The sequence below is a fragment of the Taudactylus pleione genome, unplaced genomic scaffold (assembly GCF_031769625.1).
Source record: "Taudactylus pleione unplaced genomic scaffold, aTauple2 ptg000273l, whole genome shotgun sequence".
Taxonomy (NCBI): domain Eukaryota; kingdom Metazoa; phylum Chordata; class Amphibia; order Anura; family Myobatrachidae; genus Taudactylus; species Taudactylus pleione.
In genome coordinates this window covers 1,984,885-2,009,903 of record NW_028284675.1, presented here as the reverse complement: position 1 = coordinate 2,009,903, position 25,019 = coordinate 1,984,885, and the positions used below count along the sequence as shown (strand labels likewise).

Here is a 25,019-nt window from a genome sequence, read left to right as displayed (position 1 = left end):
AAACCTTCAGTGTAATCTTTACAAGCATCCCTTGCCTCACTTTTTTACTTATTGGTTTACATGTGTCCAAAGTAAACATTAGAGTGGTTTTAGACATTCACTGGCAAATGGAAGATGCGACCACACAACACATCAAACAATGAGTGTACACCCTATACAATTGTCGTTGCGATCCATTGCAGACTGTAAAATTGGCCAATATATTGTATAGTATGTACCCACCTTTAGTCACAGTCAGATGTAAACCGTATTAAAGAGACATTACTTATCTTTTGCTATATTACACAATGGTAGTCCACTGTCTGAGAAAAGATTTGTTCAAAGTTTGTTGCTGTATATATTCAGGAGTATATTTAATTGACCGCAATACCATTTTTGAATTACCACGGCTGTGCATGCTCCAGATAGCGATGGTATTCAATTGAAAAAAATGGTTTACATTTTTTTTTTTTTTCCGTCTGCAACCTGTGGGAAATTAAGGAAAAAAAAATCATTACAAATGACTGAAATGAAAAATGCAAAATAAAAATTATTTTGGGGTAATTTTAGGCACTTTTTTAAAACCATAAAAATGATAAATATCAATTATTATTTTAAATAAATGCTTTTATTAAATTTGGGGTGCAAAAATGTATGAATTGGTAATTTGAGGTGTGTGTTTTTTTTTTTTTTTTTTATCAAGCCATGACCTCCTAATTTTTGTACTAATTAAGCTAATTGGAAACTTCCAATTGCTTAATTAGTAATTCCTGGGGGAAAGGGGGGGAGGGTTGTCCAAGGGGTTTTGAAACAAGTCCTAAATTTCTCCTTAATGGAAATGATTTTAGAAAATATTGGACATGGTCTTCAGTTGCGGGGAAGAAAAAAAATCTGCATTCATTTATATATAAATTACGGCGCCTGATTTTTCTCCCAGGCAATTTGAATAGGAAAAACCTTGTGGCTGAGGGAAAACCCCAGCTGGATTTTTCTAATTAACACGGACAATTGAATATGCCCATAAAGGTTTGGTTTTTCTCATGTGCAGGCAGCTTCTGCTCCTGTTGATTTAAATACAGATCTATAGAGAAATGAGTAGATATAAACTCACATTTGAAGTATATTTTCCCAGAATACGGGACAGCAGTATAATTATACTCTCAGGAAATCTGTAACCATGGCCATGCCAGTAGGTTCTCCATTAGTATTATCCAGAACAAAGGAGAGAAATTATTCAGCAAGTATCCAAAAACACTGTTTTTTTTGTCACAGGAATTCATGGCTAGAAAAGGGCTGCCTTGTGCCTTGGTTTTCCCTGGTCAGTCCTGTTGTGTTCTGGTGGCATTTTATCTACTCCTTGGAAATCGTTTGTTTTTCCAGACTTCAGACTCTCTGGAGAGAACTGGCATGTTTGACATGTTCAATCTGTCATACTGTCGTTCTACCAATTTAATTCAGTGTACTATAAATCATGACAATAAATAGGTTAGCGGAAATACCAATTTGTTTAATTACCCAGTCATGCAGTTAATCAGATTGTATGTCTGAAAAAATCTGTAGTGTATGGCCCATGGGGTGCACTGGTGAAATCACAGGCTGATCCTGTCACCTCTCCCATCACAATCATCTTCTAAATGCTTTTGCTAACATTCCCAGTCATACAACATTGTGTGGGCTTCAGGCCAGACACTGTAATAGGACCAACAATAGACCACAAATCAGTTTGGGCCACATTGCTGCTTGTATTGTGGCAGTCTTAATAGGGACTCGGAAGGTGACTTTGGGGATAGTACCTAAAAGTTACAAATTACACAGAGAGCAGAGTTTGGAACAAAAACAATTTCATTTCAACCTCTATCTATCTTGTTGGTGGAGATCACAATCTGATATTGGGATCATTATAAAAAGAAGAGTCTAAAATATAAGCCCCTAAATACTTTGCCATATGTTGTACGTCTGCTCTGCTTATTGTGGCTGTTGCATTATGGGTGGTTTAAAAGTTGTGGTTTCTAATGCAAGACCAAAGGAATTATGTCAATATTTGATTCCTTTTCAAATTTTAACCATAAAGCACAATATATCCCACAGTAATAGGAAGTAAAAGCCTTTATACGATTTGACTGCACAGCTATACTGTAATAGAACCAGTTGGGCCAGGTCATTAAAAAAATTGGCATTCATTGTGTTTGACTATAGAACTATCCAAACACCCATTTGCACCAGAAAGGGATGTTAATGATCATATGACACATGTTCTCCTTGATAAGCTAGTTCCAATTGCACTGGGCTTTCATTAAAAATATCAATGCGTTTAAAAAAAAAAAAAGGAAAGCAATATTACTTTATTTAGTTACTTGAACTAAGGAAAATGTTGTTACACAGTTTTATATTGTGTGATCTGTAATTCTGTATATCAGTCTTGTTCTTTGTGTGTTCCAAACAACCAGGGTATGCTGGACAATAGATCAGTAAAGTGTATACTGTAATAGTCTGGCTGACTGCCTCGTAGGAAGACGCTGGAATGTGACAGCACTGAAAATCTTTTGTGAAAGCATTTATCAGTACTTCCTGGTACATGTATAGAGGAGAGTGAGGATGTGAGCTGGCTATTTATTTTGTTTTGTTTGTTGTGCTTCCTATAAAACATTTATGCTGGAAAAAAAATCAGTGACCTTATGAACTGTAATTATAATGCTCTCTTGCTTTACAGTAAAATAACATTTTATTGTAGCAATGATGATGTAAATCCATGACAGGCAGGCCTGAGCTTCATTTTTCTTGTCAGATTTGTTTGTTACAGCTTGTAACACATATCCAGAGGCGGATTGGGAACTTCAAGTGGCCATAGGAAAAATTCTGAAAGTGGCTTTATGTAGAGGGACAACACAAAATGTAGGCAGTTACAGGGGCAGGGGCCTATGTGTAGCCTCCATTTGGGCCCCCTCTTCTATGAGTGCACTGTGCGCTGTAGATTCTGGCTGCATGTGCGGGTCTCCGGGAAAATGGAGCCTGCGCCTACTTTCCCAGGGACATCTTTTCTGCGCATGTGCCGATCACTGGGAAAATGGCCGCCGTAATTTTCCAGTGAGTGTTTGCTGCTCTGCAGGTCCAGGCAGTATAATTTTAACTATGGGTGCAGGGTGTGTACAGGGGCCTGTGTCCACTGCACACCTTGCACCCATTATAAAGATGCCTATGCAGAGTTACTGTCCACAGTAAGATACAGAAAGCATCCTGGTGACCACCATACAATACTGAGTGGCCAAATTACATGTAATAACCTAATGTTACAGGTTCGACTAGATCAGAGAGGCAAGCTGGGTGAAATGTATTCTCCTATTTATCAGTAGACACAATAACCGACACATTTGCAAGGTACATTGCAATTTTATTGTATCTAAAACATTCGGCAGGATACAGATAGATTAATTTAAGCTATACGGTAAGCAGTTTCTGAATTGTAAACCATATAAGCAATGAAAAATTGTCACTGTGAGGAGCGATTACAGTTTGAAGCACCAGCTGAAGTCACTACCAGTCTTTGGTTAGCATGCAGTTTAATGTAGCACAAGCAATAAAGTAGCACATGCAGGTCACTAGCATTTCCATATTGGGAAGGAATCTCTTCCTAGGCACAACCATCATACCGGATAAAAATAGTACTCTTGAGCAGAGCGTTAAATACCACAGGTAAGTGTAAGCATCACAGGTAAACCAAACTTTAACGTTTAAACAGAAGCACAAATATTGCCCTGAGATTAGAGGCTAGCATTTACTTTTAAATCAAACCATTCGCTTTTAGCCTGAAACACATTTTACCCACACAACATGAGAATGAGTATCACAATGTCATAAATGTCATAAAAATGTGAACTTTTTTAGAATAAAATAAACCTTTTCTAGAGACAACATTTAGCATTCCTAACATTTTACCAAACGGAATTCGGCCTCACACGTAAACACATAAAAGCATTTCTCTAGCTAGTATCCATTAACGCCTTACTTAAAATTTAGCACTACATAAGGACACCCCTCTTACATTACACACATCTGTAATGTTTAGCAAGACTGCAAAACAATCGGTACCATCGCAGCCTCACGCACACTTGCACAAGCTCTGACCGTACTCAGGAATTGCTAACCGTTGCACGCTATGAATACTTCAGCTGCGTAGGGCATGAAACTCATTGGCACGCCTGCGTTTTGCCGACCACCCCTCCGTCACCTCCCACAAACAGTACTTCCTGTCAGTCACTCTGCGATGGGTCTGCGTAGTCTGTCGCAGTTCAGATCGTAGAGGCTAGTTTGCATACATTGCGATGCATGTGCAGAACGCAACAATCGACCGATTGCGTGCGTAATCGCTGTTGTGATCCTTGCTGAATCAGGCCCTTAATCGGAACGTGCCAGACTATCAAGTGCAGAAATTACAGTTTAAGTAATGTGGAGATAAATGGTACAGCCCTTAGAGACTACTCCTCTATAATTTCAGCAACTGCTCACTATCTGGAAGGGGGATGGTTACAGGATGCTGGCGCTAGGGATCCAGACAGGGTTAGGATTCTGACACCTGTTGGTTAGTATCCTTATCCTCTTTCTAACCTAACCATCCCTCCCCAGTGCCTAAACCTAACCTAACCCTCCCCCCCTTAGTGCCAAACGCTAACCCACCACCTAACCCCGTTCCTTTCCTTCGGGATGCTCGCGCCGGGAATCTGACAGGTGCCGGGATTCCGGCACTGGCGTTCTGACCACCGAAATTCCCGCAGTTGGAATATTGATCGCATCCCCTGGAAGTAGTTAGGTTAAATGACTACATGGGCTAATAACTATCACCAAATACTTGATCCTGCTATCCAGTTACGAACTATTAAAGTGATCTCCCCTCTACATAAACAGACTCCCACCTGGCAACAAGTGTCAGTCACATTGGATGGAGAGGACACACTAACAGGGCAAAAGAGGGAAGCTGCAGGAGGGGGAATCTGTGGGAAAAAAATACACTAATGCAGGGTACAGGAGAAGGGGACCAGTTTTTCTCACCCCAGGCTGTGGCTGTTCAGCCTCCTTCGATATTCAGACACAGCCCGGGATACAAAGCACCGCACCGGGCTGTGCTCTACATGGGTAAAGACCTGTAGGGAATCTGTGTGGCTCGCTCCACGGACGATCCTTACAGGCAGACTTTGCTGGGTGAAACAGGGCTTCAGGGGCTTTATCTAAAGGTGGCTTCCCAGAGTCTGACGGGGGTTCCCTTGTGACATTGTGGTCACCTTTCCGGCGGTACTGTTGGTAACGCAGGGTCCGGTTTCTTCCCCCTAGAAGACTGTCTTCAGCTGGGGTACAGTCAGCAGGGCAACACTCCCAGCGATCCTGGCGGCCAAACATCCTGCTGCAGATTCCTCTGGTCCTCTCAGTGGTTCCCTCCTCCAGGGGTCCGGCAACAGCAGAGGCTTTCGTGTCCTTGCAGGCCCGTCCGGGAGGGGGCTGCCAGGTGGGGGCGGTTTCAGTAGGCGGAGCGGGTGTGTGCCTATGTCATCGCGGCCCCACCCCTCTTTATAATGCTGATATTACTACGATAATGACGCGCGAAGCACGTCTGTACCACCCACTATTGCGGTGTGGGCCGGCCGCCAGTTGGCTTGCCTACTCTTGTGGGGTCCCGGGACCAGCACCCGATTTTCGGGAGGCTCCCGGCAGTCCCGGGAGAGTAGGCAAGTATGATAATAGCTCTGTGGGCCACTCTGCGCCAGCAGGCAGGCTGCCTGTCACATCACTGCCAGGGCTGCCCTCTTCCAGAGCATAATTAGGCATTTAAATTTTTTTTCAATTCTTTATTTAGAAAGCTCACAAAAAACGATTTGGAATACATAAACAGAATAAGCCTTACAAATGAGCTAATTTTAAATAAAGTTATTGCCAATAAACCAAAACATATAAGAGGATTGGTAGAGGAGGATGGGGAAAGGCAATTAGGCAATTTCTGATGCACAATGCAGGTAGGAAATCTGAGCACTTTGGGTACCAACCTCAAAAATTTTTTACGGGTAGCACAGTTAGGGGAGAATTTTAATTGTTTTTTTTTGAGCATCGCTCAGTAATGGGTGTCCGACGGAGCAATTCAATTGTTGCTCCGACCAGGCACGATGACATTTCTGCTCGCAGCCTCCTGAGATTGCGAGCAAAAATGCAGGAAAATTGTGTTTTGGGCATTCAAACGATAGTTTGGGTGCCCTAACCAGTACTTTAGATGGGTTTAGCTGTCCCTGGTGCTGGTTCTTAAATTACAGTGGATACCTACACATTTTTTCCCTGTAATGTTAAGAACCAGGACAGGCTGGCAAGCCTGGGGCTGGTTATTGTTGTGGGGGGGGACCTCAAGTAATTTTTTTTTTTTTTTTTATCAAATTAACCCTATTTTAGCCATTTACAGAAAGAAACATACACATCACAATGATTTGTGTATGTTTCTGACCGTCTCGCAGCTCAGGGGGCGAGAGTTGGAAAAGTGATTTTGACAGTTTCTTCCTATCTCTCCTGAGCTTGGCATTCCGATTTATTGGTAAGTTTGAGGTGAAAAGTACTTCTGATTTGGCCCAATGGTGATAAGATTCGAGATTGCTATCTCACCCGAGTTTTACGAGTGAGATGAGAGAAATCTCTCTAACTCACCCGACTTTGCCTTTAGTAAATTTACAAGCAGGGGAAAAAAAATCAATAAATCACCCGAGATGGTCATCTCGACCTATCTCAATTTGTTAGTAAACTTAACCCCAGGTGTTATTGTGGTCTCAGGAACTTTACATGTTTTACTGGGCCACTGCAAAACCTCGTGGGTACACTTGAGTGACTGCAAATCCCAAGCAGCAGCAACGCAGATCTCCCAGGCGGTGCGTGGACCGGTCCCCCTGTGTATCTTTCCCCTGCTAAAGGACAGCATACACAGCACTATAGCCCTCCCAGACACTGAATCTGGGCAGGTTGATTGTAGTGAAAGGTGCAGTGAGTATTTAATTTTCTGCATGGTATGTGACTTTTGCTAGTGCTGCCTGTCTGTGCTGATTTCTACTTACTGTCAGCTTATACCTATCCCTTTCCTTCTCCTATGGCCTGGCAGGTGTGTGGGGGAAGGGCGTTTTTCTGGCGTGATATCAAGACTTGACAAAAGCATTTGTTTGCTGAAACGTCGGCAAGAGACACCGGCTCCGTCTGGTTCATTTTTTTACAAAGTTGTGCAAGTCCCGCTGAGTGCCCCCCCGATTATCTCCACATATCTTTCCCGTTTGGAGTGGCACCGGGGCAGCTATTATATTTAAGGAGAGTGCCAGACTTATATATATATATATATATATCACTATTCCACGGCACTCACCATTCCTAGTTTTGGGGTGCAACATGGTATGTGACCACATTGTTTAAATAGAAATCACAGGGGCTCTGCACTCACCATAATAACTAATAATAAACATGATAAACAGTGGGGTTTTGGTTCATGAATTGGTCAATGCATTTAAGCTTGCAGCCCATCGTCACGGGACCCCACTTTACTGCAAGTCCCTACTCTATTGCTCAGAATTATAACATGGACATAGCCATCACATTAGTGTTAAACTCAGGGTATGCTATCAAGGTTTAAAGCTCACAGCAACTTTGCTTTTAAATGTGAGACCGTTACCAAGCACACCTGTTGCAAAGCACCTAGGAAAACAGCTGACACAAGTTAGATAACTAGTTAAAAGGGGTGCATGAGAAAATGTGATCACAAAAATGATTAATTATAAAAATTAATCATAATAAACAAAAAGCACTAATCCACGGCACTCACCATTCCTAGTTCTAGTTTTGGGGTGCAACATGGTATGTGACCACATAGACCCACATAATAAACCCCACTGTTTATTATGTTTATTATTATTAGTTATTATGGTGAGTGATATATAGATTATATATATATATATATAATAATAATTTTGGAGAGGAAGGATTCAGCGTAGGATGGTCTGTGCGGGCGGTGCCAGCTATTTCCTGGTCCCTTTCACCCTCTCAACCCCGAATGTCGCAGGACCCTCCTTGGGCGATGTTTTCACAGGTGCTGGTGTCAATCGCGGACCGTGTAGCGGTCCCAACTGCTGTCCCTACTAAGGCGTTGCCCCAGTCGACCAACTCCCCGTTCCCCAGGTATTCTGCAGTTATTGCAGTCTCCCCCCGGGTCTCAGACTGTTGGGCAGTATATGGGGTTGCCTATGTATGTTCAGTCTACCCCAGTGTCACAACAGTCTGTATTGCCCTTTCAGGGTTTCCTCAGACGGATTCTCCACCCTGGGTGGATGTACTCTCCAGCTCTGTCCAGAGTTTGGCGGCCTCGTTTTCGGCTTTTCAGTCAATGTTACAGGGTGACATGCCTCCAAAGGCGTCTAAGCGCCCAGTGCTGGCTGCACATTTAACGGACACGGACGTGTCTTCAGATGACTGGAAGATACATGAGGACACTGACTCAGACGCCACAGCTCAAGAGGTAGAGACTAAGTCCTCCATTAATGTGCCGGCATTGGTTAGGGCAGTGCGGGCCATCCTTCACATAGAGGATGTTGCACCAGCCCCTAGGCCGAAGTATCCTAATTTTAAAAAGGCTAAGGTGTCTTCGACTGTTTTTACCCTCTCTGATCAGTTTACTGATCAAATGGCGGAGGCCTGGCAGTTGCCCAGTAAGAGATTCCAGCCACAAAAACGGCTGGCATCCAATTATCCATTTCCTGAGGCTCATTGCAGGAAATGGGAAACCCCACCGGCAGTGGATTCAGCAAGAGACACCGGCTCCGTCTGGTTCATGAGACTTGTTTAAAGTCTATTTACTCTCTCTCAGGGGCAGTGGCCCGTCCGTCCATGGCCATCTCCTGGGTGGCTAAAGCAATTGAGAGCTGGGCCAACGCTTTGGAGGATACCTTTCCAGATGATGCTCCGGATGTCCAGAGAGCGTTAATTGGACAGATGAGAGATGTGGTGTCCTATATTGGGGAAGCGTCTTTAGATGCAAATCTGCTGACCTCTAGAGTTTTGGCGGCAGCAGTGTCTGCTCGTCGGTCCTTGTGGTTGAGGTCATGGAGAGCAGACGCAGATTCTAAGAAGGGCCTGGAGGTCCAGACTTGGATTTAGCCAGGGTATCCACTATTTTGTCCAAGTCAGCTTTCCTCCCTTCGACTACAATGCATGCTAAGGTCAGGAGCTCTGCCTTTTGGTCCTTTTCGGGTTCAGGGTAAGGCCAAAGGTCAGTCCTTCCCGATGCAGTCGGTGACCAAGGCTGCCTCTAAGCCCAAAAAAGCAGACCTGGAGTGCTAGGCACCCTTCTTCCAAGCAGGAAGATAAACCTTCTGCCTGATGGGACGGGCCTCCCTCTGGGGGACCCCAGAGTGGGAGGCTGACTTCTTCAATTTGCCCAGTGCTGGCACAATATCACCACCGATGCCTGGGTTCGAGAAGTGGTCTCCCAGGGGTACGCCCTGTCTTTTCGGCACAGGCCGCCCCACCAGTTTTTCTGCACGAGTCCTTCTCAGGACAAAACCAAAGCTTTGCAAATTCAGGTAGCTATAGAGTCCTTTGCTGAAAGCAGGGGTCATTGTTCCCGTTCCTCAGTCACAGCGGGGGACGGGGTACTACTCTACTGTTTCTGGTGCAGAAACCAAATGGTTCTCATCGCCCTATCCTCAATTTGAAGTCTCTGAACAAGTTCCTCAGAGTTCCCAAGTTCAGGATGGAAACGTTACGTTGCATCATTCTGGCGATGGAACCGGGGGATTACATGGTCTCCCTGGATATCCAGGACGCCTACCTCCATGTTCCTATAGCACCTTCACACCAGCGGTATCTGAGGTTTGCTATACTGAAACATCACTACCAATTTCGGGTGCTACCCTTTGGCCTTTCTACGGCACCAAGGGTTTTCACCAAAGTGATGGCAATCATGGCCGCCCACCCTCGGAGCCAGAATGTACGGCTGCTACCATATCTAGACTACCTCCTTTTGCTGGCGAGCTCTCCGGAGGTACTGCTTCAACATCTCCACCTGACGATCGTTTGTCTGCAAGCGCACGGGTGGTTGATAAATTGGAAAAAGTCCTCCCTGATTCCATCACAGCGGATGGTTCATTTGGGAGCCCTGCTCGATTCCACTAAGCAAAGGATCTTCCTGACTCCGGAAAATGTCTTCTCCCTGCAGCTGCAGATACAAAGTTGCCTGAGCAGTTGCCGAGTGTCGGTTCACTCTGCAATGAGAGTTTTGGGGTCCATGGTGTCTGCATTCGACATGGTGGAATTTGCCCAGTTTCATTCCAGGCCCCTGCAGGGGCTGATTCTATCCGAATGGAACGGGTTACCTCACCGGATCCGGTCTCAGATGCTGGTGTTGTCCCCGGAGGTTCGGCTGTCTCTAGCTTGGTGGCTTCAGACAGCTCATCTCGTCGAGGGGTGCCCCTTTTGGATCCCGGACTGGGTTCTGCTCACAACAGATGCCAGTCTCCGGGGTTGGGGGGCAGTGACAGGCTCATTGTCACTTCAGGGCCGTTGGATTGTGGAAGAAGCGGTTCTCCCCATCAACATTCTGGAGCTGCGGGCCGCGTACAGGGCCCTGCAGTCGTCCGGCACCGCTCTTCAAGGAAGGTCAGTACAGGTTCAATCCGACAACGCCACCACGGTGGCATACATCAACCACCAGGGAGGAACTCGCAGTCGTGCTGCGGTGCCGGAGGTGTCTCGCATCCTAGCTTGGGCGGACTGCCACCTTCCAGCAATCTCGGCAGTCTTCATCCCCGGAGTCCTCAATTGGGAGGCGGACTTCCTCACAACGTGCATCCCGTGGAATGATCGCTTCACCCAGAGGTATTTCAACTACTCGTGGACAGATGGGGGCTACCGGAGCTGGACCTGATGGCCTCCCGTCACAATCACAAGTTGCCCTTGTACGGGTCAAGGACAAGAGACTCAGGCGCAAGTCTGGTAGACGCACTGTCGGTGAAATGGACGTTTCAACTGGCGTATCTATTTCCTGCGATATCCCTGCTGCCTCGGATCCTGCGGAAATTCAAGCAGGATGGCAGCACGCTTCTGCTGGTGGCTCCTGCATGGCCCAGATGTCCTTGGTACTCCGATCTACGGAGCCTCTCAATCGACGCTCCGTACCTTTTTTCTTAGCGTTGGGAACTGTTGTCTCAGGGGCCCTGCCTTTACCTGGATCTGGGTCGGCTGTCTTTGATGGCGTGGCTCTTGAGACAGCCGTCCTAAGGTCTCAAGGCTTCTCAAGCTCTGTTATCAGTACCATTCTTGGGGCACGCAAGCTGGCTTCCGCACGGATCTATCACCGATTGTGGCACACGTACTTTCAGTGGTGTGAGTCCAGAAACTATGATCCTCAAGTGTTCCGGGTTTCTAGGATTTTGGCTTTTCTTCAGTCAGATTTGGACCTAGGCTTACGTCATGCCTCTCTGAAGGTTCATGTGTCTGCACTGTCTGTGTGGTTTCAACGTCTGATCGCTACACTGCCAGATGTTCACACCTTTTTCCAAGGTGGTGTTCGAATCCAGCCTCCCTTTGTGCCTCCTGTGGCTCCTTGGGACTTGGCGGTGGTTCTTCGAGCCCTGCAGGGTCCTCCTTTTGAGCCTCTTGAGTCGGTGGAGCTCAAGTGGCTGACGTTTAAGACTGTTTTTTCTTCTGGCAACTGCTTCTGCCAGGAGGGTGTCAGCGTTGGGCACTTTCTTGTCATCCCCCCTTTTCTAATTTTTCACCAGGACAGAGCGGTGCTTTGCACTCGTCCTGAGTTTTCGCCTAAAGTGGTTTCTAAGTTCCACATTAATCAGGAAATTGTTGTGCCAGCTTTTCAGTCACCTGATCATTCAGCTGGTGAGGCTTCCTTGGATGTAGTCCGTGCTCTCAGAATGTATGTGGACCGGACTGATTCCGTTAGGAAGTCTGATTCCTTGTTTGTCCCCTCTGGTTTTCACAGGAGGGGTTGGCCTGCCAACAAACAAACTTTAGCCCGTTGGCTTTGTTCTGTTATTAGTGAGGCTTATTCGCAGGAGCTATGTAAGGCGGCCACCTGGTCTTCCATTCAGACTTTTTTGAGGTTCTATGCATTTGACACCTTTGCCTCTCAGGATGCATCCTTCGGGCGCCGGATTCTCCTTTCTGCACAGGAGCGTCCCCGAACTTAGTTGATCTGCTTTGGGACATCCCCAAGGTCAACCCTGTGGACCCCCTATGGACCCTGAAGTAGAAAACAAGAGACAGTAAGAACTTACCTTTGTTATCTCTGTTTCTACGAAGTCCATAGGGTCCACAGGGCACCCGCCCTGACGCACCTGGCTTCATATGGGCTGTGTGGCTGGTCACCGGTTTTTCAGTCTCCCATTTCTGTGAATATGGTTTCTTGTGTGTTTCAGTCTTCCTTCTCTCTGTTTCGTCTCCTCCTCCGGCCTTGGCTGCTAACCAACTGAGGTGCCTGTGGCTCGGGATTGGGGTATAGAGGAGGAAGAACCCAAGTGCATCCTGGGAGCAACAAAAGCTTTAACTGTGTAGTGCCGTGGATCCAGATCTAGCTATACCCCAAGGTCAACCCTGTGGACCCTATGGACTTCGTAGAAACACAGATAACAAAGGTAAGTTCTTACCAGATCTCTTATTTTCAGCTCTCATGATTCCTCAGGTCCTCCTCCACACATTCCCCACCCCTAGCCACAGGCATTCAGATTTGTAAACAAGCTCAAGGCAGGAGAAGGAAAGAGGAGAAGGAAGGACAATGTACACCAGAAACGCGCACACAAGATATGGGAATCCGTGACCGAAAAAAAAATTACCCGATGCAGCCAGGTGCGTTGGGGTGGGTGCCCTGTGGACCCTTTGGACTTCGAAGAAAAAGAGTTAACAAAGGTAAGTCTACCATAACTCTTATTTTTGTCTTCAGGGTCCATAGGGCTCCACAGGGATACCATGGGGATGTCCTAAAGCAGTTCCCCTGACGGTGGGGGATACTCCTGAGCAGAAAGGAGAACCCGCCACCCAAGGGAAGCATCCTGAGAGGCAAGAGTGTCAGTCGTAAAAATCTAAGAAAAGTGTGGACAGAAGACCACGTGGCTGCCTTGCACAATTGTTCAGCAGAGGCACCACGACGAAACGCTCACGATGGTCCCACAGTCTGGGTAGAATGTGCTGTCGCTGTGTTTGGAACGGGGAGATCAGCGTGCGTGTAAGCTTAAGAGATAGTCATATGCAACCAATGAGCCACAGTTTGTTAGCTGGCCAGCCTAACAAACCATATAACACAAAAAGAGCGTCTGATTTTCTAAACAAGTTCGTACGATCCACATAGATACGCAGAGCACAAACCACATCCAGGGAGGCTTCACCTACAGAAAGGTCTGAAGACTGGAAAGCTAGAACTATAATATCTTCATTCACATGAAAACGGGACACTACTTTTAGGAATGTAACCCACGTGTGTATGGATGACAGCTCTATCCTGGTGAAAAATCAAAAAGGGGGAGCGACAAGAGAGCGCTGCCAAATCAAAGACACTGCGTGCATAAGAGATAAAAAAAGTGTCTTCGCTGTCAACCGCTTAAAATCTACTGAGCCCAGAGGTTCAAATTGGGGAACCTGTATTCCAGTGATTCCCAAACTCTGTCCTCAAGGCACACTAACAGTCCTGGTTTTGGTGATATCCAGGCTTGAGCAAGGTGGTTTAATCAAAGTAACCGAGGTACTAATTAAGTCACCTGTGCTCCAGTATGGCTATCCTCAAAACCTGGACTGTTAGAGTGCCTTGAGGACCGTGGTTGGGAACCCCTGCTGTAGTCCTTTGAAAACCAAAGACAAATCCCATAGTGCTACTAGTGGGACAAAAGGTGGCTGCACTCGGAGAACACCCTGAAAAAAAATTCTGACATCAGGCAGAGAAGCGATCCTTCGCTGGAACCCAACTGACAGTGCAGAAACCTGTACTCTCAAGGTGGCCAGGCAGTGACCGAGGTCTAAACTAGCCTGGAGAAAAAATACCAGAGAAACCCAAAAAACTTTAGGATCATATTTTCTGTGGCAACACCATTGACCTAAAGAGTGCCAAACTCTGTAACAGATGCGGGCAGAGGAAGGCTTTTGTGCCCTAAGCCAAACTGTCCACTAACTGCCTCATAACCTGATACAAGGATGACACCCAGGGTGGCTCCTGTACAGGGGCTGGTAGACTGGACTAGTGAGTGGTTCTTTATACGGGATGGCTTGTGTTATAAAGTCCTGAGGGGACAAGCCTGCCAAACAGCTTTTACATGAAGCCAGCAACGGGGCCTCAGTTTGTTTACCCTTATTCTTAGACATAATTAAGTGCCAATCTGATTGCAAGCACTAACAATTGAACACAAAAAATCTAAAATAAAAATATTCTCCACACACCGATATCAAAAGGGTTGAGGAGAAATAATAGTGATAGTTATACCTGACAGTACAAAAAATAAAGGCAGTAACAAAGCAGAGCTACTGTAGCAAAAGTCACATACAATGCATATACAATATACTTGCAATGGGTCCTGAATCCACTACTCAAAACATAAGGCTTGGTAGGATTTAGAGCCCTGTATAACCTGGCCTCTGTGGAGAGGTATACAGGGAGACTAGACCCAAAACCTCCTGAGATCAGCTGCTTCAGCATAACAATGATGGTGGTCACTGTGTGTTTCATATACAGAGGAGGGTAGGAGGAGCAACCCAGATGCTGGGAAAACCCCACCTGGATCTGTCGGGAAGAGCCTACCTCCCCTATGCTGCATGAATCCCCCCGAGTGCGCTGGCCTTCTAACATGGCCGCCGACACTGTCCCCGAAGCCAGACTGACATGCCCCGGTGGTCTAGTGTGGGAGCGGACGCAGCGGTCGCCCCACCACTGTAACCTCCGGCAGGTCTCCTACCGGCGAGCAGAGAACCTCCTTACCTGCGTCCACGTGCTTCCGGCTGCAGTCCCGGGTTCCAGCATCTCCGCTAACCAAGCTCCGCTAAATCACCAGTCTGGTTACTGGTGGTGCTGCGCTGGCAGGGGTAGATAGAGCAGCAGCACAGGCGCTCTGAAGCAAAAATAAAATAACATATAAAATAAAAGCTTGACTGACTGAGCAGTCCCCCTGTTATAAAAGGTGCATCTGAATACTGCCGCACCAAACGACAAACTGAATGCCTGTGGCCAGGGGTGGGGTATATGTGGAGGAGGACCTGAGTCATCCTGGGAGCTGAAAGCTTAACGGTTTGGTGCCTGGATCACTACAACCAAATTTTCCCCATGGTATCCTTGTGGATCCCTATGGACCCTGAAGAAGAAAGTGTATCTAATCTATCCTCACACACTATACAAATAAGCAGGAGACTGCAAGTAACCGCAGTGCGGTCTAAACAGCGTGAAGTAATTACTCTGCAGAGTGCAACAAAAATGCATATAAACATACTGATATACAAAATGATGTTTATTTGCAGCAGCTCATCGCCAATGTCTGTAAATTAGGCCGATAGAGAGGCCAATGCTAATTTATCGGCAAGAATAGCGAATCACCAATGTTTATTTATAAGCTGTCTGGAAGATGTTCATTTACCAGTATAAAAGGGACAATCCGGGCGGCCACCAGGGTGTTATATGGCTTTTCCCTTTCTTGACCTCTTTGCAGGTGTGCGAGGAGCCTCTTTGCCAGATGTATTGTCAGTGGGCCTCGGTCTTCTTGTTCCTATAATATACAAGTTTCAATTAGAAACACAGCAAGTGTATTGTGCGATGTGTTCCTCTTATATTTACTGACAGTTATTGGGTACATCACAAGACTTATATTACTGCTCATCACATATAAGGTTATATTGTACAGGATCATTTACATATAATCATGTATTCATGCCACTGGTGTCTGACTGTTAAGGTTGCACACACCAAGGATTTTCTATGTATAAAGTTATAATGGGACGTTAGGCTGTAACAAATGGGTGTATGCCGCCTTGGATTTTCTACCCATAGGCAATGTATCAGGATATGGCAGCTTATAGTCACACTTAGGTGAGTACATAGAGTTGGGTCCTGGGAAGTTAGTGGCCTGACCCTCAGAAGAGTCATTATGTTTCTTACCTTGGCGAGTGGGCTCCATCACTTTGTGGATTTCTCCACCGCACACCTGTTCATGTACTGACCACCATCTGGCTTTAGAAGTGGGAGGCCGGTTGTTCATTCTCTTTAGATAAAAGTGGCACCGAATACACTGCCACCAATGCTTTCTTAGCGCCTCCTCCTCTTCATAGAATTCGTGGTAGATCTAATCAAATAGAAATAAAATAAAGCATAGATACCAATCTCCAATTAAATATACAAATGGTGACAGCATTTTAGTGATTGTATGAGAAGTCTATATTCGAGTACATACCGCGGTAAGGACCAAGAATATTGCAAAGGACGGCTCTCCTGATGAGAGCTGTCCTTTGCAATGCTGGCGCGCAGAGGGACTTCCATTTTAACACCCTGAAGTTCCTCTGTCATCATGTGCATGGGAGGTGTCTGATGTGATTCCTCCCAAGGGGTGTGATATGTATTGCGGCTGCCCGACAAAGGAGGAAAATCCGATCGTCCCAAAGGTAAGTATAAACTAATCTAATTCTACCCCCTAACCCCCCCCCCCCTGTACCTAAACCTAAGTCCCCCAGGGGGGTGCCTATCCCTAACCTCCAGGTGGGGTGCCTGACCCTAAGTCCCCCCCGGGAACCCTAAACCTACCAGAACGGCCATGTAACTGGCTACAGTAATGGGGTAAATGCTGTGTGGTATGTAACCTTATAGTAACGTGAGTGTGCCAGGCCTAAGGGAACGTTTTGTGACTATCTAAGCTCAGTAGTTACCAGGAATCCTGCCAATATCTCACCACATATTACTGGCTGGTATGTAACCTTATAGTACAGTGTGTGCCAGGCCTATGGGAACGTTATGTATGCAACTACATAAGCCCAGTAGTCACCAGTAATCCTGCCAGTATCTGTATTGCTGGCTGGTATGTTGACCTCCCCTTGATGACTGACTATGGCCCTCATTCAGAGCCGCTCGTAAGCGGCAGTACGCTCGTTCCGAGCGATATTTGCACATCTGCGCATGCGTACGGTTTTTAGTACGCATGCGCGAACCAGTCAGTGCGGCCGAAAATCGTTTGTTCGCTATATAGCGAGTGCCTGCTAATTTGAGTGACAGAATGAGGCGTATGTGGGTGGTAACAGGGGAAGGTGCTTGAAAAGGGGGAGTGGAGATCAGAACGCAGGCGTGCTTACAGGTCAAAGCGGGCGTTTTATGGGTGTGCATAATTAATACAGCAGCGTCATTCACCACGTCACTGGGTTATTTTACAGTCAGAACTGCTCGCAATATTGTGGTTGAAAAAACCAACCACAAGAATAGCGAGCAGTTCATACGCTGTTCGATGTACTCGATTAATCTAATAAATAGCGGACATGACGTATGATGCGAGCGGCCAGGGGGCGTTTTTATCAAATAAACGAGCGTATGTTTTGCTCGCTCGTTCAGACATGGAGGCGGCAACAGACCGCAAAGAGCGAACGGTTCATTTGAATAGCCACCCCCTTTTTATGAACGAGCGAGCGCTAATTGCGAGCGGCTCTGAATGAGGGCCTATATACTTACGGTTACATTCGCGCCACTCAGGGTGTTTATTCGATGCATTTCTCTTACAAATTCCTCTCCGTGATCAGAGGTGTCCTGTATTTGGGACACGTAGAGATATGCATGAATCATTTCATGCAAAAGGCTCTGCAATACACAAAGTAACGCCGGTTATAGTAAGAATGACAGACATTACACACAATGACTTTGTTAAAACTAAAGTTTATTTTATGTCTCCAAAATAGGTACCACCTTCATCCCATGATCTTCATACAATACTTCACCAGTGCTTACATGCCTACCCTCCCGGTTTATTCGCGGGAGGCTCACAATTTTTCGGGTAACCCCCCATAAAAGGGTATGCACTTCTCCCGCATTCTGCCCACTTCCTAGTGAAGTGGGCAGAATGGGGAGAATTTCCACGGCTATCGTGGCTCCCTGTGTAGGGGGCGGGCTTAATGACGCGATTCTTCATTATTTGTCATTTAGCCCCTCCCCTATGTAAATGTGCGCCAATCACGGCTACTTCCCACGAAGGGGATGGGGCTTAATGACATGAACAGTCGGGCCCCTCCCCCGTCACAACTCGCTTGCTTCTCCTCCCCGGACATCTCCCGGGGAGGAGTAATTAAAGGTGGGCAACTATGCCCCAATGTTAAGTACTTTGGCCCACATTGTAAGGGGGTGTGAGTGGCACTTGGGCATGCTGAGAGGTCATCAAATTGTGGTTGAAGAATTTATCAAATAGTCAGGTCCATAAATATTGGGACATTGACAGAATTTTCAATGATGTGCTTTACCTGCAGACTTTCAGTTTTAATTTGAGGGTAATTGCATCCAAATCAGGTGAACGGTGTAGGAATTACAACGGTTTCTATATGTGCCTCCCACTTTTTAAGGGGCCAAAAGTAATGGGACTATCAACTCAAATGCTATTTCATGGACAGGTGTGGGCTATTTCCTCGTTATTTCATAATAAATTAAGCAGGTAAAAGGTCTGGAGATGATTCTAGGTGTGACATTTGCATTTGGAATCAGAGACAAAGATCAACTTGTACCAGAGTGATGGGAAGAGAAGAGTATGGAGAAGGAAAGGAACTGCTCATGATCCAAAACATACCACCTCATCAGTGAAGCATGGTGGTGGTAGTGTCATGGCGTGGGCATGTATGGCTGCCAATGGAACTGGTCCCCTTGTATTTATTGATGATGTGACTGCTGACAAAAGCAGCAGAATGAATTCTGAAGTGTTTCGGGCAATATTATATGCTCATATTCCGTCAAATGCTTCAGAACTCATTGGACGGCGCTTCACAGTGCAGATGGACAATGACCCGAAGCATACTGCAAAAGCAACCAAAGAGTTTTTTAAGGCTAAAAAGTGGAATGTTATGCAATGGCCAAGTCAATCCCCTGTCCTGAATCAGATTGAGCATGCATTTCACTTGATGAAGACAAAACTGAAGGGAAAATGCCCCAAGAACAAGCAGGAACTGAAGACATTTGCAGTAGAGGCCTGGCAGAGCATCACCAGTGATAAAACCCAGCGTATGGTGATGTCTATGCGTTCCAGACTTCAGGCTGTAATTGCCTGCAAAGGTTTTGCAACAAGTATTAAAAAGTGACAGTTAGATTTAGGATTGTTTAGTTTGTCCCATTACTTTTGGCCCCTTAAAAAGTGGTAGGCACATATAGAAACAGTCTTTGAAAAGTCTTTGAAATTGAATATGGGGATAATTGAAACAGGTGAAAATGACGTCATCAACCCGTTTTCGCCTCATATTGAATACTGCCCTAAATTGGTATTGTCGCTAAACCATCCCTCATATAATAAAGGCCTAGATCAGTCCCTGCATATTTGAAAGAAAGAACAGATTTTCCATGTTACATCCCAACAACTGGGAATGAAGCTTATTTATACTCCTGTCTCGTCCTCACGTCCCCCTGATACATGCAGGGTGCAGGAATATTCCAGTTTCCCACTGTTACAAATATTGCTGCAATAATTGCAGTTAGGTGCGCTATGAAGTCATCTCAGTCATACATTCTTCTAGCAAAGGGTTAGTGCACAAACACGACCTATAGTACCTCTACTAGATTTCTCCTGGGCAGCTGCTCCAGGATGGGTCTGCTCAGTCTTATGAAGCAGTGGCCACCAAACTGTTTCGCCTGTCTGCAATATCCAGCAAATCTGGGGAGAAAACACATCTCAAATGAGTAACATCCATAGTCTGATGCAATTGCATACGAGGAGGTGAGAAATGCTAATTTAGAGAAGACTCTTGCATTAGTGGGCACATAAACATGACAGTTGTACACTCCCCAATAGATGTGACTGACACTGACCCTAAGGTGGGAAAAGGAAAAGCACTTGCTTTGGTTCTCCTAAAAATTTATAAATGCAAAATTTGTTTTCACCATATAAAGTGTTGCCATGGGGCCCGGGGCCCCTAGACCCATTAAAAACACAAGTGCAACACTCTGACAGCTAGAAACCTCTCTGCAGAATCACGTTGTGCCTCATCCTCACTGTCACAGGCTGGAGGACATCTGCTCACCCAGAAGTCACATAGAACCTGCGTTTTATAGCGCGTGACACTTTTTTTTTTTCTTACATAAGACCCTGGTGATAGGTCATTAGAGATTGGTGTCTCTTTTCTTTACATTACATTTAGTACTGAGACTTAGGGTAATGTGTGGCCCTTATATAGATTAGAGGGTCACACATGAGACACTATAAGTGTATAAAAGATGTCTATCGCTGCCCTATGTGTGTAAATGTATACACACATATAAATCTGTAAGTGATTGCCTATCTTACATAATACTTTTCACTTAGTATGTATTAGCCACCACTGGGGATACATGTACCATTGATAGTGAAATCCTGCTATATATAAACAGAGGAGAGCAATCCAGGCCCCTCAGTGCCCACTAGGCCCCAGACAGAAGCCTCTCTGATCCCTATACCCAGTTACATGCTGTTATTAGCACATACAAATATAGTAATACTGTAATAGGATTTCTGATGTCAACCAGTAACAAAACAATATTGTACATGTTGGGATATGATCAACGTAACATTAACTGTTCAATATTCTTAAAGTTTGGATGTAATTAAACATTCTAAATAGTGTATTTCTTAGCAGGAATAAAATAAAAGTAATCTGATAGTATCTACACTCACAGCTTCAGCCTACTGCTCCACTCAACGGGCACATCCGCCAACTTCCCTCCAAAGTAAGCGTTGTTGAACTCTGCAAAGAGTTCTTGGATGTCGGGGTTGGGGTCTATCGACTCCCAAGCCTCATCCACTATCGACAATGTCTCGCAAAAAACTCCATCACACTCCTCAGTGCAGTCCTGCACACTCAGTTCATCATAGGCCTCCATCTTCCTACTCTGCCTAGAACTGATGGCTCAGTAACTGACAGGTGCTTTACATGTAAGCCACAGCACACACGTGTCACAATGGCCGGGTTTATGATGCTTGTGCGGGTCACAATGACTTAACAGCAGTGTAGGCCCTGGGCAAAGCAATGCACTGGGGCTCCTACCCACCCATTCATGGGAATACATATGTAAACTGCCAATAACGTAAAACATTTTGATATTTTCAATAAAAACCATGATGTAAAGTGAGGATTAATCATCAGAAAATGTTGACTATATAAGCCTTGAAAAACACAATTTCCTAGGAGTATCTCATTTGAGATACTGAGTGAGGACTGAGATGTGTGAGGGCTGCCAGTTCCTGGGTTACTGCTGCTGGGGTTATATGCAGTGATCTATATCAGTCAGGGATCCAGCTCTGACACTGCGATTATCCCCCCTGTATATTACAGTATATAAAGCATACTACTTAGTATCCTTGAATGATTCGCCTATATGGTACGTGAACCAGTGGCGAGAGTGAATTTTGCATTATATAAACTCTCTGCAGCAGGTCATGTACCATATAGGAGTGTCAATGATACAAAGTAGTATGCTGTATATACTGTAGAATATAGAGGGCTCTTGATTCTCCTTGTTCACTGTAACCTTAAAAAAGAAAAAAATAAGGCTACTGCAGGCCACAGTGCCAGATGCGCTCTCTTTGCTGCTGTGCTGCCGGCGTGTGGTGACTTCTCCGTCCTCTGCGCTGGTTCGTGCAGAGAACCCCAAAGGGGATGCCTGTCGCTTCATCAGTGCTATGGGAGTCTGTACCTGCAGTGCTGCTATAGAGATCAGAAGGGGGAGGGCTTTGCTATGCCAGCACCCTGTACAAGTTGGTGCATCCCTGTTTGCCAGTACTATACGGGCAGCTGCTCAGTGTGCACATACATTGAGAGAGGATAGGTACAAATAAGCTTATTCCTATCCAGATAGGATGCTTTGCTATCAGTGGTCAGGTGCAGTGTACAGCATGCATAGGAGATAAAAATGGTTGAGTGTTTTGTTTTCCCTAGTGATCAGGCCACCGCAAGAACAGCAATCATTCAGATCATACTGAAGGCCAGAGCCGTAACAAGAATTTTTGGTGCCCTGTGCCAGAAAGCGCATTGGCGCCCCCTAATTTTTCAAAGGGACATAATGCACCCAAAAAAGGTCCATGGCCTCATGGGGGAAGGGCCAGGGAAGAAATAGGAGACCAGGAGATGCTGGGGATGAAATAAGAGGAAGCTACACGCAAGAATGATAAACAGAAATTTGACAGGCCCAAACAGCGCCCCCTGACCTGCGGTGCCCTGTGCGATGGCACCAGCCACACTACCCTAGCTACGGCCCTGCTGATGGCTAATGTAAGCCCCAATACTGATGACAGAATTAGTTTTTGTGCCTATAGACTCATAATAGCTAATTTTCAGGATCAATGTTACTGTATACAGGTAATCTAACCGCCTCCACTAGTCTGATTCCTAATACATATAAACAGTCCGCTAATCAGTACTATCCTTCATCTTTTACATTACATTACAGTCCAAAATGCATGTGTATGTAAATATATGTACAAACGGGAGGTAAGCAAAGTGGTGTGTTAATCAGATCAGTTTAATGGTCTGAGCTGCATACCAGATAGATGGACACTTCATTGTACCTCTTCTGGAACAACTTGTTAATTTTTAAATTTCTCTTTTTATATATATTTATTTTAAAATTTAATCCTCCATTAAAGTTTTTTTTTTTTTTTTTTTTTTTCTTAATTATAGAACATTGGAGATTTAGGAAAAAAAAATATTCTTTTTCCAAAAAATCTTCACATTCCATCTGATTTCAATACATTCATATTTTATATTCATTTAAAGTTTTTCAACAATTAATAATTTTAGGCATTCTTTAATGCAGTTTTAATTATAGTAAACTTTGTATTTTAGTTGTCAGTGTTCTTTATGTTCTATCCACACAGGTTGGTGGCAGAGGAACGGTTAAAGATTTCCCAGGATTCAGTGCAGGCAGAGATGCTGATGCAGTCAGGAAAGCAATCCAAGGCCTTGGTAGGTTTATTAATCTCTTCTACTTAATGATTTTACTAATTTCTTGTGTTCTAGACACTGTTGCAGATCAATGGAATATGGACCTGATTCAGCAAGGATCGCTATTGCAGCTCCCTAATCGCACAGAGATCCACTGTGAAAATATGCTAATGTTTGCAATCTCACTGCCGTCGCAGCTTAATATAAGGACGCCCACATCACCTTACACACATCCAGAATAGTTAGCAAAATGGCAAAGTCATCGGTAACAGAATACCATCGGTCCCGCGTGCAGAATTACAGCAGCCCTGACCTCACTTAGAAATTGATAAGTTTATTGCACGCAGATAGAGCACAAGCTGTGTATGGCATGACAATGGCTCATTTATGCACGCCCCTGCAACGGCGTGCAAACGCACTGACACGCCTGCGTTTCCCCGACCGCCCCCCAAACGGTACTTCCTGTAAATCACTCTGCAATGGGTCTCGGTAGTCTCTGCGATCGCAGTCTTGATCGCAGTGGAGTCTTTGCGCACTGCGATACATGCACAGAACGCAACAATCGGCTGTTTGCGTGCGTAATCGCAGTTGCGATCGGTAGTGAATCAGGCCCTATGTGTGGTAGTGGAGTACTTGTGTTTGTAATACAGACTAAATTGATGTTAATACCACTAGTTTCTTCCTGTATAGTTACTGCAGCAACAAAGACTGGAGGTTTACAAACTGGAATAAGGGGGGGGGAGGAGAGAGATCAGCGGAAGAAGGAGGGGTGAGATGAGATGAGAGGGGGGAGGGGAGGGGGGGGGGGGGGAGAGCCAGATGGGAGAAAGAATGGGGAAGATACAGATGAGGGTGGTAGAAATGGAGGAGAGAGATGGGTGGAGGAGACAAAGATTTGACGGAGATGAGAGGAGGATGGGAGAGAGAGAGAAGGGGGGAAAACTCTGCTACACTGGGAACAACCTCTAGCAACTCTGTGATTGACTGGACCAATATACTAGTAGATATTACTTGATGCTGCTTATACTGATATTTTATTGGGCATTTCTGCTTCTGGAGGATTTCTGCTGTTGCTGCTGGCTTCTACAGCTTATGACATTTATAGTGTATTAAAGCCAGTGATCGCAAAATACGTGCTACAGCGCGTTTTACTCGCTATATCGCATTTTTACACATGACCGGAAACTTGGGACCCAGTTTTTAAAACTGATCGGGTCCTGCAGGATGCGCTGGTGCTGTGTGTACCTCAGTAGCCAATCAGCGTGCAGCGGCGTCCCCCCAGCCATTCACCACACGGTGCCGCACCCCATCGATATCACCACGTGGCGCCGTCCTCCCAGCCAATCACCGTGCAGCAGCTCCCCCCAGCCAATCACCACGTGGTGCCGTCCCCCCAGCCAATCGCAATGCAGCGGCGTCCCCCCAGCCATTCATGAGATGCCACCGCCCCAGCCAATCGCTGTGCAGCGGCTCCCCCCAGCCAATCTCCATGCGGCACTCCTTTAGCCAGCTCCTATCCTGACCCCCGCCTACCCCCAGCAGTGCCCCCAACACCCTCCTTGCCCCCCAGTACTGCTCAAGCTGTTATCTACCCTCAGTGCTTCCCCAGCTCCTATCCTGACCACCTCTACCTCCAGCACTGCCCCTAACACCCTCCTTACCCACCAGTACTGCCCTAGCTGCTATCTACCCTTACCCCCTCCCTACCCCCAGTACTTCCTGCCCTTAGCCCCACAACAGTGACAGCTGCGATCTACCCTTGCCCCCTTCCCTCCCACCAGTTCTGCCTGCCCCTAACCCCCTCCTTTCCCTCCCTGTACTGCGACAGCTGCTATATACCCTTGCCCCCTTTCTACCCCCCCACACCCTCCTTGCCCCCAAACTCTGTCACAACTGCTCTGTGCTCATCCCCATAATATGTG

At 45.9% G+C, this 25,019-nt stretch overlaps 2 protein-coding genes across 3 annotated transcripts in view; one reads left to right on the top strand and one right to left on the bottom strand.

Annotated features, from left to right (window-relative positions):
- Positions 1-25,019, top strand: part of ANXA3 (annexin A3) — a 71,856-nt gene that overhangs the window by 7,591 nt on the left and 39,246 nt on the right. The window contains exon 3 of the mRNA XM_088481445.1: positions 23,031-23,118. Coding sequence (XP_088337571.1) covers positions 23,031-23,118 — 88 coding nt within the window. The remainder of the gene's footprint in view (positions 1-23,030; positions 23,119-25,019) is intronic.
- Positions 384-19,852, bottom strand: LOC148513725 (DNA-dependent metalloprotease SPRTN-like). Of its 2 annotated transcripts, XM_088481447.1 has the most exons (5): positions 19,733-19,852; positions 17,666-17,791; positions 16,115-16,298; positions 15,597-15,725; positions 384-465 (listed from the first exon to the last, which is right to left on the bottom strand). In XM_088481447.1, exons 1-4 carry the CDS (start codon positions 19,850-19,852, stop codon positions 15,634-15,636), a joined length of 522 nt encoding a protein of 173 aa, XP_088337573.1. In that variant the 3' UTR covers positions 384-465; positions 15,597-15,633. The 2 variants fall into 2 exon arrangements, with proteins under 2 accessions (XP_088337573.1, XP_088337572.1); XM_088481446.1 differs by lacking the exon at positions 384-465 and having other exon boundaries at positions 15,475-15,725.